At 45.9% G+C, this 14,101-nt stretch overlaps 1 protein-coding gene across 1 annotated transcript; it reads right to left on the bottom strand.

Moving 5' to 3' along the window:
- Nucleotides 1-2,587: 2,587 nt before the first annotated feature.
- Nucleotides 2,588-8,703, bottom strand: LOC147242228 (serine/threonine-protein kinase pdik1l-B). The gene is made up of 4 exons (XM_086189209.1): nucleotides 8,531-8,703; nucleotides 7,387-8,122; nucleotides 6,390-6,615; nucleotides 2,588-3,757 (listed from the first exon to the last, which is right to left on the bottom strand). Exons 1-4 carry the CDS (start codon nucleotides 8,542-8,544, stop codon nucleotides 3,513-3,515), a joined length of 1,221 nt encoding a protein of 406 aa, XP_086045335.1. The 5' UTR covers nucleotides 8,545-8,703; the 3' UTR covers nucleotides 2,588-3,512.
- Between the last annotated feature and the right edge of the window lie 5,398 nt (nucleotides 8,704-14,101).

The raw sequence follows: 14,101 nt of genomic DNA, 5'->3' as shown, positions 1-14,101 counted from the left end.
ATTACATCTCCATCAGTCACCTGCTTGCTGCCTTCAGCTTCACTCTTCCTGGAAAGCCTTTGTCATTTGAAAAATAGCTGGCAATAAAGCACACAAGCCTCATACTCTGGCCCGTGGCTCATACAGATTCCAGCAGCACGGCTATGCGTAATTTCCTGCATGCAGCGGCTGCTGATGTCGTGACTGCGCTGTGCTGTGTGTCGGCGTTGCAGTCCTGACGCATTGAGGAATTGGCCACAAGCTGACTTTCTCTCCACGCTCGCTCAGTTCTGCTATCAGCTGTGGAATCTTAAAGGACTTTTCCCTCGCCAGAGCCTTGGTGAGTGCTGAGCTGCTTCGTGCTGTGCAGGCGGCGCCGTGCGGTTTAATCTTCCCTGCAACACCAGCCGAAGTCTGGCTTGTTGGCTTCCACCTGCTTTCATTCTTGGAGAAAACACATGTAATTGATGTCACTCAGGTCATCAAAAGCGCTGAAGGATGAGAGAGTTCTTCATCGTGGTCGTCTGATCCCACCGATAGTCCTGAACGTTTGGCCCACGAGGCCCGCATGAGGCCCACATCAGTGCGGTTCTCCCGTGTTTGACCTTAAATGGTGCCGAAGGTTCGCCTCAACCGGCCCACATCTGGCGCATCTCACGGCTTCAAATCAGTTCATTGGCCTGCAGCTTTTTGTTTTTTTGAGTGGATTTTAAAGTTAAGATGCTTTTTAATCAAACCTTGTAGGGTCCAGAACGTGTAGCTGGTTGTTGGATCCCCTATGGACCGGAACTCAACCTGGCCCAGCTCAACCTCCATACTGAGGGTGAGCTGGGCCTCCGCTGTCCGGGCCCTCCAGCTACGGCGTGAGCTACCAGAGGAGATCAGGGACGCTCGCGCTTTGAAATTTTTATAAACTCAGTTGATTGAATTACCAATCTGCCAGTTTTTCTTTATTCTGACAGTTTGAAGACATTGGAGGATTTGGAGGAGCAGCGGTTTCAAACCCCCTGGCGTGGACGAGCGTGTTCTCAGCTAAAATAGAAGTCCTCAAGCCTGCTTTGTGCATTTTTTGAAATTGCTTTCAAACTGCTATTTGAACTCTCCCAGCACTGTAGGACAGCCTTGGGTATCCTAACAGGTGGCTTAAGGTGGTTAACCTAGGTTTAAACTAGTAATCCTTCCCTTTCCTGTCCTGATACTGACTCCTGGGTTCAGCTATCAGCCAATGCCGAGTACTGATCCGATACCAGTGTTTGATTCATAAGCTTTATCTCTCACTGTGCTGAAGAGCCTGACACCATTCAAGAGAAACCCGAGTCTGTCAGCATGCACCTGAGAACACTCTGAACCAGTCTGGGTGAATAAATGCACTTTTACTGGGCACAGTGAGCTACTGGCGGGCCAGCAGAGCACCAGCAGTCAGTCACACCCATAAAGGTCCCAGCCCTGTCAGGGACGACCTCACAGGCGGGAGCAGAGGTGAGCGACTCTGACGTTGACGAGTCACCCACCAGTGAGGCGGGGAGGGAGAGACCAGCTGGACAGAGGCTTAGTTTGGTCTCAGTGCTGCATTTATCCGTTGAAGTCACCTGTTTTATTTACTCCCTCTGCACACCCAAGTCACACGTTACTGTGCCATGTTTTTATAAATGACAGTTTTAAAAATGGCCTGTGTTCACAATTCATTTAATAAATATTAATGTGGAAAAGAATGAATAGTAATCTAAGATCGCGCCTGCCGATGACTAAGACTTATGACCAGTAATAAACTCTGCGGTCTCAACGTGGATACGATCAACAGAAATCCTAATGCCTAGTTTTAATTTCCTGTTCATGATCAGACGGTGTATTAGCCATCGTTAGTCACTCTGTTCGGTTTGCAGTAGATTTGCTCTCAAGACGCTCAGTTTGTCTGAACTTTCTGAAGCCAACACATTCTAAAAGTGAGGGATGCTGTTGCTGTTCTCCCCAGAACCCGACCATCAGGTAGAGTCCCACACTACCTAGCTTAGCATAATGAATGGTAGTGGATAGGAAGTGTTAGCATACAAAAGTGTCCAATATACTTTTTCCTCAAAATGGTCTTTGCAATGAATTTTTATATATATATATATATATATATATATATATATATATATATATACACACACACACATATACAGTATATATATATACACACACACATATATATACACACATATATATACATATATATACATACACACATTATATATATATACGCACACACGTGTGTATATATGTATATAACCGTATATATGTGTGTGTATATATATGTGTGTGTGTGTGTATATATATGTTTGTGTGTATATATATGTGTGTGTGTATATATACATATGTGTGTATATATATACATATGTGTATATATATACACATATGTATATATATATTTTTATATATATACATATGTGTATATATATACACATATGTATATATATATTTTTATATATATATAACTATATATAAATAAAACTATATCTATAGATAGATATCTATAGATATCTATCTATAGATATCTATAGATATCTATAGATAGATATCTATAGATATCTATCTAGATATATCTATATATCTCTATATATCTATCTATCTATCTATCTATCTATCGCTCACTCTCTCTCTATCTATCTATATATGGTATCCAGGCCCTTGTGTCAATGTAAAAAATCCTGACTTCAGCTACTTAAACAGGTTCAGCAACAGCGTGCAAGAAGGAAATGTGATACAGAGCAAGTTGCCAAGGATACACAGAGGTATGCTAACATTTCTCATCCACTACCATTCATTGTGCTAAGCTAACCAACTGCAGGTTGTGTGTCTAGAGGTATCGAGCTTCTTTTGTGGCTCTGGGAAGTTTCCTTTAACATGTTGGTGAGACAACACAAATATCCAAGCAGCGTTCTACATCATCTCTGGACCTCAGAGGCGGAGGAGCATGGATGCAGACCAGCACAGCTGCTGGTGGAGTCAACAGCATCTTTATTGCCTGATGACGGTGGTCACCTGGGAGCCCGCTGGCATGTTCGGTCTGTGCTACATCAGCGTGTGGCGGCAATATTTTAGCTACACAGTAATTAAAACAAACATGCAAGTTCAAGTTCATTTGGCAAAATGGAAATAAATCAAAAGATTGGGAACCCGTTTTGGTGCAGCGGCAGCAGGAGAGCTTACATTAACATTAATCAAGGACACGCTGCCTCCAGTGACAACAGGCTACTTACATTAAATGCAGTGCAAGTGCGTCCCACTAGAGCTCAGTATGTCTGCATGTACTGCACTGGCTCCGGGGGGTCTCAGGTCAACTGGACCTCTACTCGTCCATTAACACGTTCCCTTTCCTGACACCTACTACAAACGTAATAACCTGAGCTGCTGTTAGAAGCAAACACCTACAATCACATGTGAGATGAGTCTGAGGGGCCTTTGCTAGCCTCTCATCCCTGGCGCTGTTTACCCTTGTAGGAAGCGCTGCAGTCCAGGGGTCCTCGCTCAGTATTTATAGACATGATGGTCTCTTAAGAACAGTGGGAGTCCTCTTTCAGAGCCCAGCTCACTCTGACCTCCAGCTGGTCTGCGGGGGGCCGAGAATCCGGGTCGGAGGCGAGCATGTCTAAAAGCAAGGTGCACACAGCGGGACCGGGAGGGGGTGGCAGGGGGGGCGCTCTCTTAGACTTCATGGGTATACACAGCTGGAGGTCAGCATTCTCCCACAAGGCTTCGCCCAACGGCATCAACCAGCGACCCTTGCACACGTAGGCGCCTGAGAGGGAAACGAGAGGGAAGACAGTGTTAAGAGCAGCAGGCGCAGGTTCCTGGAGCAGCAGAGAGGTCCAGCAGGGAGACACTCCACCTTCATGGGGGCTTACTGTCCAGTGACTGCACATCGTCATCGTCAGCTCAGTGTTGCATTAGAATTAACTATTAGGAATTAGGAATTAACAGCAAAGCACTCAAATGTGCCACGGTAGCAACGTGATAAAAACATATTTAGATCAATTATTGTCATCCGTGCATTGCAAATAAGGTGCTTCCATGAGCGTCTCTCTGTCTGTGAGCTTGTGTGGGTTGAGTGTGTCGTCTTATCAGGTTAATATTCCAGTAGTGATGTGAACGAACCCACTGATGGTCATCTCAGCTTAGGGCTGGCAAATGTGGACTCAAGTCTATCATCACAATGTTGAGACAAATAAATTACACTAAAAACATGAGAGTAGTGAGGTGGAGAGTCTTCAGCCTCGACTGTACAGATTTAATTTTGAAATGTATCTATAATTACGGTGTCAAACATCCAGTTGTCATGACGACCTTCATCAAACATCAAACTTCTCCTCAGGATGAATCAGCTTGATGAGAGATCCTCCAGACAAAATCAGAGAAGAGAAAACTTTAGCTTCTAATGTCTTGAACTGCTCATTTATCATGACTTGACACGTTCTGGATAAATTGAAAAATTCAGTAGATTGATGGGGGTGGGGGTGGGGGGGGGGGGTCATTAGCGGCCCCTCAAAAAAAGCGGTAGCAAGCCAAGAGAGAGTGGCAGATAATTTGTGATGTTGATAAAAAAAAGTGCGCAAGTTGTGAGTGAATTCAAAGGTTTATGGTTCTTTGGAGGTTTCCAGGGGAGGCTCATTGATCTGAGGGCCACACATTCGTCTTGTCCCCCGGATGAAGCCTCTCGCCAGCGCTGGCAGTCAAGTTTATAGTCAAGTGCAGTAACCTGACTGTGCTCTCCCAACCCATGAGTGGGCCCTGCTCCTCCACTCTATTCTCTCCGTTCTCCTGCCAAGTCAAATAAGCATGTGGGTGTGTGGGTCTTGAAAGAGGATGAAGTAAAATAATGGACCAGTTTATCTGTCTGCGAAAAGCCTCCAGCTGCCTCTCCCATTATCTCCCAGACAAAGAGGACTGTGATCTGCTAAATTCCATTTTGCCTTTTTTTTTTTGAAGCAACTGAAACCCGTCTCGGTCTCCAATCATAACCGTTTTCATCACGCCTAATAGAGAATCAGTGACACAGGGAGCTTCTCAGGAACCAAACGTGGCTTCATATCCCCCCGCCACCAGTTTGGCTGCGGTCAGACCCATTTCTGCGAATCAAATGAGACATTTGTGTTACTACCGTTTCATTACTCTCTGACAGCAGCGCCGGGCAGAAGTGGACCCTCAGCTCACGTACATTAAAATGCTTCTTTATTCTGCAGCCACAGGGGGTTCAGACGGAGAAACTGAGACATTAAGAAACAGATTAAAATCTCAGTCCTGCAGAGCTTCGCCGCCATGCTTGACACAACTCGTACAGCCTCTTCTCTTTGATTCATCAACACAAAGTAGAAAAAAAAATAATCACTAACAAAACACAGATGAATACCAGCTCACCAGCCTCTTTGCAATTAGCATCAATGCATATTCACCTCCATCATTGCAGGCTAGCGCACAAACTCAGGACCAGAAATTCAGGAGATAATGAACAAACATGGCAGCACGGTGGAGCAGTGGTCATCACTGTGGCCCCCAAGCAAGAAGGTTGTGGGTGGAGCCCCGGCTGCAGCACGGGTTCTTTCCGTGTGAGTCTCCATGTTCTCCCTGTTCCTGCTGGGTTCTCTCTGGTACTCCAGCTTCCTCCACAGTCCAAAGACATCAAGAGGGACCAGGTTAATCCAGACTCTAAATTGACCGTAGGCGTGGCTGGGAGAGCCAATGGTTGTCTGTCTCTATGTGTTGGCCCTGCCATGGACTGGTGACCTGTCCAGGGGGAAGGCTGCTGGGATAGGCTCCGCCCCCCCATGACCCTTAACAGGATAAGCAGTAGAAGATGGAGGGATGGATGGATGGACGAATGAATAAACAAACACAAAAAAAATGAACCCGATTAAATTGTTCTCTCCCGTTCTTTCATCAGCAGAACGTCTGGAGATGTAACACGCGCTCCGCTTGCATTACGAAGGACAGCAGCTATAATCCACATCAAAATGTGCACGGCACAGCCCCCCCGCCCCCCCCCCCCAGCTCTCCGCCATCTACGTCTCTGATTAAACATCCATGGTTGATGAATGTGTGATGTATAGCATCTGACATTTTTAATATGTGCCGTTTAATTAAGTCAAACTCAATTCAGCGCGATGCGTCATCCACCTGCCCGACCGCACACTCGACCTTTCCAGCCTCTGAGGTTTCTGACAGGAGAACAGGACACAACACCGCACGCCGGCTTGCGCCTGAATGTGACAGCATCTGGCTTATTTTCTTCACATTTTTGCAAACTGTTTTGACAAAATATAGCTTTCCTTTTGCAGCTCAAGGACATCTTGGTTGTTCATCCTCCCTTGTCTGAAGAGGACACCATACTTTACATGATTTACATTTCCTATGCTGACCCTCCACTGCGTACTGACCCAGCTGTTCCTCTGTGGCCCCCTCCTCCAGGAAGGTGATTCGCTCCAGGACAGCCCAGAACATCACTCCCAGGGAGAAGATGTCTGCCTGGGCCGTGTAGGTGAGGCCACCCCAAACTTCTGGAGCCATGTAGAAGTCCGATCCACAAGTGGAGGAGAAGCGCTGCCTGGTCAGGTCACCCTCCATTAGCCCCTCGCTCATCTTGCTCAGACCAAAGTCTGCCACCTACAGGTTAGATGGGAAATTCACCAGAAATATTGTAAATAATGCGCTCTGTCAAAGCTGTAACTTGAGAACTTTTTTACTCAAAGTCAAACATCCTGGCATTCTGATATATTTTATCTTGCTTTTAGAAGACGCATTGTAAAGACTAGGATTGCTGGGTGTTAATGGCAAATCTGTAGAGCTGAAAAATTGATTCATAAACTGAAAACATAAACAGCAGCTATTTTGATACAGTTATTAAACTGACTGCAGCGTTTTACTTTCTGTGGTTATTTCCTTCACGCCAACGTCTTCCACTTTCACACTAGAGGAACTCTCATTTTAGTTAAATACACACTGAGAAACTTTGACTTCTGTTGACTTTTCATGTTTTATTTTAGAGAATTTACAGGGTGGGAAAGTCCCGCTTTGAAGATGTTTATGTGAAGATGTCTGAACTTGGAAAAAGCAGACCCTTAAGCCTGGTGTGGAGGTTTGAATGTTCACTCGTGGTTGAGGCACTCGTGGTTCACAATGTTAATAAAGTGCCTGTTTTGTAACTGATATGCTCCTGATATTCCATATTTGGTTTCGATGGCCTGGCTACAGAGGAGCAACACATATGTACATTCAAGTTCTCTCTAATTAATCATTCTTCTTCTACTACATGTGTCAGTTTTCTTTTTGCTCCAGTCAAAATTTAATACCCACTGGGAGAAAAAAGGAACGGTTACAACAAGGATTTCTCTGTCAAAGAGGGTGAATTTTCATTATCTGCATTATTCAGCCCACCTTGACAATCGGGCCTTCAGGCGTAACACAGACCAGCACGTTGTCGGGCTTCAGGTCGCGGTGGATGATACCCAGGTTGTGCAGGAAGGCCACAGCACTGCCGAGCTGTTGCACCACATTGTGGTTCCGCTGGGTGTCTGGTGGCATGGACAGCAGGTACTGATTCAAGTTGCCCCCATCACAGTACTCCATCACAAGCCACAGGGCCAGGCAGTGCAGGGGCTCCGGCTGCTCTTCCTCCCTCTGGGCCGGTCTCTTCCTGGCTCTGTTCTGAGGCCTTTGTGGCGTGATGGCATCAGGCGTGTTGGATTTGGTCTTGTCCGGATGTTTAGCCCTGGCCTGGAGAGTGTTGGTCCTCTCTTGAAGTACAGAGACAGAGTCGGTCTGAGAATTACTGACTTGTGGTAACCCGACCACGCTGCCCTTCAGCACACTCTCAACTAGACGTGGAGGCAATTTCCCAGATTGTAGGGGCTTCAGACTTCTCGGGCCAGTCTGGAGGAGGCAGTTGTGGAGAGCGATGACATTGCTGTGATTCTTGGCCGTGGTTCTCATGGCCCACAGCTCCTGCAGGTAGAGTTCAATGCACTCGGGATTTCTGCAGGACAGACGCTTGATAGCCACTCTTTGACCTGTTCTAGTCATGTGGCCCTCAAACACCACCCCGTAGCTGCCTCGACCCATCTCCCTCTCCAAGGTGTACAGCTCCTCCATCTCAACGGGAGCTGGGTCACAGCTGGCGGAAGGATACACAAGCCAAGGTTAGCACGGTAAGGTAAATATACACGCGTACGTCTGTTAAAATTAACAATATATAACAATTATTATAAGATAATCAGTATGTAACTTTAACAGGCACATTCACCTGTAGGTTTAACGGGAGTTTCATGATGAAAACTTTGCTAGCTTACTTCAAAACAGAGTCGAAGCTAATGTTGCGTAGGTAGATTAGCAGCCAGTGACGTCAGACAGAAATATTCCCAGGATTCATCTCCAGTTCTCGCCAGTCACGTATAAATTCTCTGAGTTACCATACAAACTAGAATTCGAGCTTTCAAATCCTGCCTGTGGGTTCAACATGGCGCTGCCCCCACAATGTTACTTTCAGTCAACCAGCGTTATCTGGTTTTGGTTTCAAACTTACCTTCGCGGTCGCATCTTCGTAAACAGCAGCAAACACAATTGAATCCTCAGTTCACTCCACTGTCGAGCCGCCTGGCGCCATGTTAGCTGGCTTTATTTGTATGTGACGCGAATTATGTGGCAAAAAAAAAACAACCCAAAGAACACGAAACTTCCGCATCTAAATTCGGATTGTCCCGCTTTTGTGTGTACGTTGATTTTGATTGGCTACGGGCCCTCAGCTGCGTGTTCTGATTGGCTAGAAGTGGCCGCGGTGGGCGAAACGATTCGAATCGTTCCAACCAATGAGGAGGGTCTGACGCCTGGCACATGCCGTCAGTTGCGCTCCAGTTGAAGTTGAAGGTGCGGGGAGGTCACGGTTCTCCGTCCGGTCGCGACGACGCGTGTAGTCACGAAGCCATGAACGTATCAGACTAATGCTCTAACACGATGTCTGTGTGAAAATATCTTTTTAGGGCCGGAAAACAAACAAAAGGGTGGATCAAATACAAAGCAGATTACAAAAACAAACAACGATCAACAGATTAATTTAAAGTGGGGAGGTATTTATTGATAATAAACAGTAATAATATGTTCATTAGTCAGCAACATTAGTCACTGGCATCTGAGTGCTTACATCCACACAACGTCCATTTTACAACAGGCATGATACCTTTGCCTGCTGTGTGATTTCATGTATTCACTCGTTGGAGTGCAATTATCAAGTAAGACCAGATTTGTTGTCATACTGCTGAATTTGACAAAAGCACCAAAAGCCTCTCATTGCTGCAGTCCCTTTTCATCACACACACACACGCACACACACACACACACACACACACACACACACACACACAGTCTGTTATCTGTCATCACTGTTATCGCACTTCCGCCAAAAACAGTCAATACGGATGCAGCACCCACTCACTCTGTGTGTGTGTGAGTGTGTGTGTGTGTGAGTGAGTGTGTGCCTGTTTGTTCCTCTGAGAGAATATAATAAGAAACATGGTGATACATTGCAATGAAGCACACTGAGAGAAAAGAGCATCTTTGAAGTGTGTGTGTGTGTGTGTGTGTGTGTGTGTGTGTGTGTGTGTGTGTGTGAGCACTTGCATGCGTGCTTATATGATCCATTGCTTTTATCAGTGACGCCAATCATGAATAGTCGTCATTACTTGAGCAAGATGGAGTCAGTCACACTTGACTTGTTTTATCTTTAAGCAAACGCCTTCTATTCTATTATCATATCTCACCGGCTTTGACAGATATCTCGATGCAAACGCTGAGCGTAATATCGAGTGAGTCCCAGCCGGAGAATTTATGGGGAGGTATTTTGTGGGACACACACACAATGAAGACAGAATTGGATTTCCTGGCAAATTCAATAAGAAATTCCAGGCCTCCCAAAAAGATGTTAATGAATTCAAAATGAATTGTAGCGTTAATCTCCCCTGTTTCTCAGACTAATTGTGTTTCCGAGGAAGATTTGCTTGCTAATTATAGAGCTCCCCAACGGGGGGGGGGGGGCAACAGTAATTATTTCCTTGATTGAGGTCAAAACCCTTGCATTTAATCCTGAGAAGGTCCATCCTGAGCTCCCCGAACACAAAGGGTAAACATCCTCTCAGCGTCCAGAGCTCAGTTTCAGGGCAGTCTGTCTTTTCAATGATGACTCTCTTCCTCGGTGAGTCAGTGTTCATCCTTTCCTCTTTATTGTGTTCACTTAGGGTCTTTATGTTGAAAGATATGGGGGGGGGGGGTCTTAGCTGTCTTAAATAGTTTCTGCAGAATTTGTGAGAAATGCAATACTTTTGTTTCTGGGTAAATATGGTTGTTGCTGAATAGAAGTATCATCAGACCAATACAACGCATACAAACACCCGGAATATGTGGAGCGTCTCCTCCGAATGCTCTGAAATTTGCTGATTTCTCGCTGCTTGGCATCGCATCCGTCCGTCCGTCCATCCATCCATTTTCTACCTCTTACCTGTTAAGGGTCACGGGGGGGTGGAGCCTATCCACGGGGTTCCCCCTAGACAGGTCACCAGTCCATGGCAGGGCCAACACATAGAGACAGACAACCATTGGCTCTCCCAGCCACACCTACGGTCAATTTAGAGTCTGGATTAACCTGGTCCCCTCTTGATGTCTTTGGACTGTGGAGGAAGCTGGAGTACCAGAGAGAACCCAGCAGGAACAGGGAGAACATGGAGACTCACCCAGAAAGACCCCGTGCTCCAGCCGGGGCTTGAACCTGGAACCTTCTGGCTGCGAGGCGACAGTGCTGACCACTGCACCACCGTGCCACCATTTATTATATCATATTTATTCTCATATGGCTGCACCATTGCATTCGTCCACCTACAAGGAATGGAAATACCTAATATTCATAACGTCGCCACGTGTATTCTCTATTTTGCACTTAGCAACGTTGCATTATTTTACTCTTCTCATATGACTTATTGTTTTGTTTTTCTGACACATGCTGCAGTTTTGTATGTACGTTTGCCTCTCTTCAGACTGTCGGCCAAAATAAATGAACAAATCCTACAGAACGAATCTTCTTAGCATGCGATAGATCCCAGGTCAGCCAATCAAATGTTCCGACACATTCCCCTCAAAACATCCCGGGCCCACCTGGATCCTCGACCATGTGCCTTTTGGATTAAATTGAAAGGCAGGCTACCAGGAATGTAACTGATATCCAGTTCCAGTTCAGAACAGGATACAACTGGTTTGATCCATAGATATTGTTGTCCCTCATGCTTAACGATTCCCTTGACGATGCCCTCCACGAAAAGACCCTCCCCACCAAACTGGTGCTGATATTTGAAGCAGTGGCGCTCAAGATGTTCTGAACCTCGGTTCTGTCCCCTGTACTTGCCCGCATTCTCACCAGTTGTGTAATCGATGGAGAGCGTTGACCAGAGCTTTCTCTGCTGTGGCGATAATTTTAAAAAAAAGGCAGGGTAGAATCCAGTCACTTGCACAAAGACGAGATAAATAAAACAGGACCAAGATTCACTGGCTCACATGCAGGTGAGGCAACTCCACCGGGGGCCATTGGACGGCACGTCACCTGTGTCACGTGTCATCACTCGTATATCATCACACTGTAAGACAGCGAGGACGGATGGAGGGGCGGGTGAGACGCAATCATGATTTACAAGAAAAAAAAGGAGCTTGGTTTTCTGGTCGCGCTGCAAACCTGATTTGGGGGATCAGAACGATTGTAGGTGGAAACGGAACGGTTGGGAAGAAGGACAGGCAGCCAACCTGCCTCCTGTCAGTGGAAAAGCCTTTTGTTTCCATGTTCCTTACAAAACAACGAGGCCATGCTTGTGTGCGAGAGTCAGCGTTTACAACAGTGGACCAGAGACGGTCCAAAGGGGGGCTTAATTCCACGTGAAAAGACTCCGATTGCTCGTTGTCGGTCTTGTCAGAAGGCGCCAAGATGCAACCAGGAACCGTCATCGCCTTGAGTTTGTGACAACAAAGGACACGGACAGACAACATGGAGGCAGTGACCTGCCGCCTCCTCTCCACTCCTGGACAAAGCTAGAGAATACTTCCTAGCCCCGCGGAGGCGAAAGGCGTGATTGCTGCCACAAGCTGCAGAGATAGTAACATCCTGTTGAGCCGCTTGTAGCATGCTAATCTTTGCTTGCTCTTGCTAGCACCGTGTGCTCAAGGCTGTCTTGCGCTGCATTTCATGGCTTCTCCTGCTGGTACACCGTCACCAAAATCCTGGGAGGAATGCACGAAGAATCAAATCCAAAAGTAGAATCAATGCAGGGATAATTATTGTTAAAATCTCTACAATTCCCATCCCCACAGGCGAACGTGTAGGAGATCACATGATCAAGAACCCTTTATTTGGAACAAGGACGTCTAAAATAACGATATAATGTTGTGTTGAGTCACATGTCTGTATTTGTTACAACGTAGTGAGCCTATTTAGCACTTAGCTGCATACAAGTAGGATGCAGAACAGGTTTATTAGAATTAGTACCTCATTATTACTGGGGAAACTGGTGCCGTATTTCAGATATGACGCATGTACGTGTGAGTGCGACGATAAAAGAGCACCGGCCTGACATCCTCCTTTTAACTGTATGTTTTGTGTGTTTTCACTGGGCCATTGAGGCCGATCCAGATTTTTCCCACTTGTGTATCATTTGTCATCTCATATCGGTGTGTCGGTAGCTCTGCTTTTGACCTAACAAGTTTTGTCTTCTATCCTGACGCACATAAAACAACTTTTTAATACCATAGTATTACCACAGACAGTGTCATTGTATCCTGCCCGGTCTTTACCAGCATAAACCACTGCAGAGATCCCCTCTGGTTACAGATGAGTGGGTTTCATTGTGGAGCAGCGCAGTAAAGTACCTCGGTTGGATAAGAGAGAGAAAGAGGACTTGAAATGAAGAGCAGACGCGAGCTGAACGCGGGTCAGTGGTGGATTGTGAGTCCCAGAGAGTCTTTTGGCTGGGAGCCCATGACCCGTCACTCAGCCTTTGTTCATCCTCCGAAACCATTTTGGGACTCGAGAAAATAGCGCATGAAAAACAAGAGCAACAGATATTTAATCAAAATAAAGTTATTGACTGTTCAGAATGTATGCATAAAGAAAAAGGCCAAGTTCTTGTGTGTGGATTGAAAATGAAGGAAATAAATAAGATGGGGTATCGCCTTCACGCCAGATGTTGTGTGTCTCCATCTTTATCATCATCCTATCCTGTCTTACTTCTGTGTTCCTGGCATGCAGACATATTTTATGATGTCCCATTTATCATTTGATAAGAATCAATCAGTCGTTTCATCATTTTACCCCTTTGGGCTTCTTCTCAACACAGCGTTACGATGTGACATGGCTGTTTAGAAAGCAATTCTACATTTCTATAGAAGCTTATTTGTGTTTCTAATCCTTTCAGAGAATTACCGAATGATGAAAGCTTTAGTTTGCTTTGGGCTTAATGCCAATCCTGAAATATCTTCTTTTTGCATGTAATCCCTGGAAATATGATTCTCTCTGAAAATTGATATCAGAGTTCACTATGTGGATGAATGACAAAACCTCGGCCACAGCAACAAAAGAGCAACCTGTTACGAAACCTCAGGGTGTGTGCCAGGGGATAAAGTATCCGATTACATCTAAATTTTCACATCTAAGACAAAACCCTGATACCAAACTGAGAGGGTCTTTTTGTGGCACGCTGCCAAGTTAAGCTGGACTTTTCCTGTCGTCAAGGTAATCAGGGGGTGCTGGGAGGGGGTTGGTTATGTACACTGGACAGGCGGTGGATAACAGCGATATCAATGACAGACAGGCCTCGCAGCGGCTGCTTGTTCTTCTGGGCGCCTTATCTCACCCCCACCGGGGGCTCTGTCTATGTACCCAATTCATCCGTCACTATCGGACCTCACACAGGTTCAGATCCAGCATTCACACGCTCAATGGGAGCTGGGGGCGACGTCAGCCCGAGATGAAAAGGGAGCTAACTTGAAATGCAACTTTGAAGTCCAAAAAAGGTTGATTTTTGTTGCTGCTGTTGTTAATAGCAGAGACGTCGCAGGCACTCAGGACGAT

The sequence above is a fragment of the Aulostomus chinensis genome, chromosome 20 (assembly GCF_037954235.1).
Source record: "Aulostomus chinensis isolate RoL2024-O1b breed Wild chromosome 20, RoL_Achi_v1.0, whole genome shotgun sequence".
Taxonomy (NCBI): domain Eukaryota; kingdom Metazoa; phylum Chordata; class Actinopteri; order Syngnathiformes; family Aulostomidae; genus Aulostomus; species Aulostomus chinensis.
Note: the sequence above shows the minus strand (reverse complement) of the source record. Positions and strands in the feature narration are given on the sequence as shown.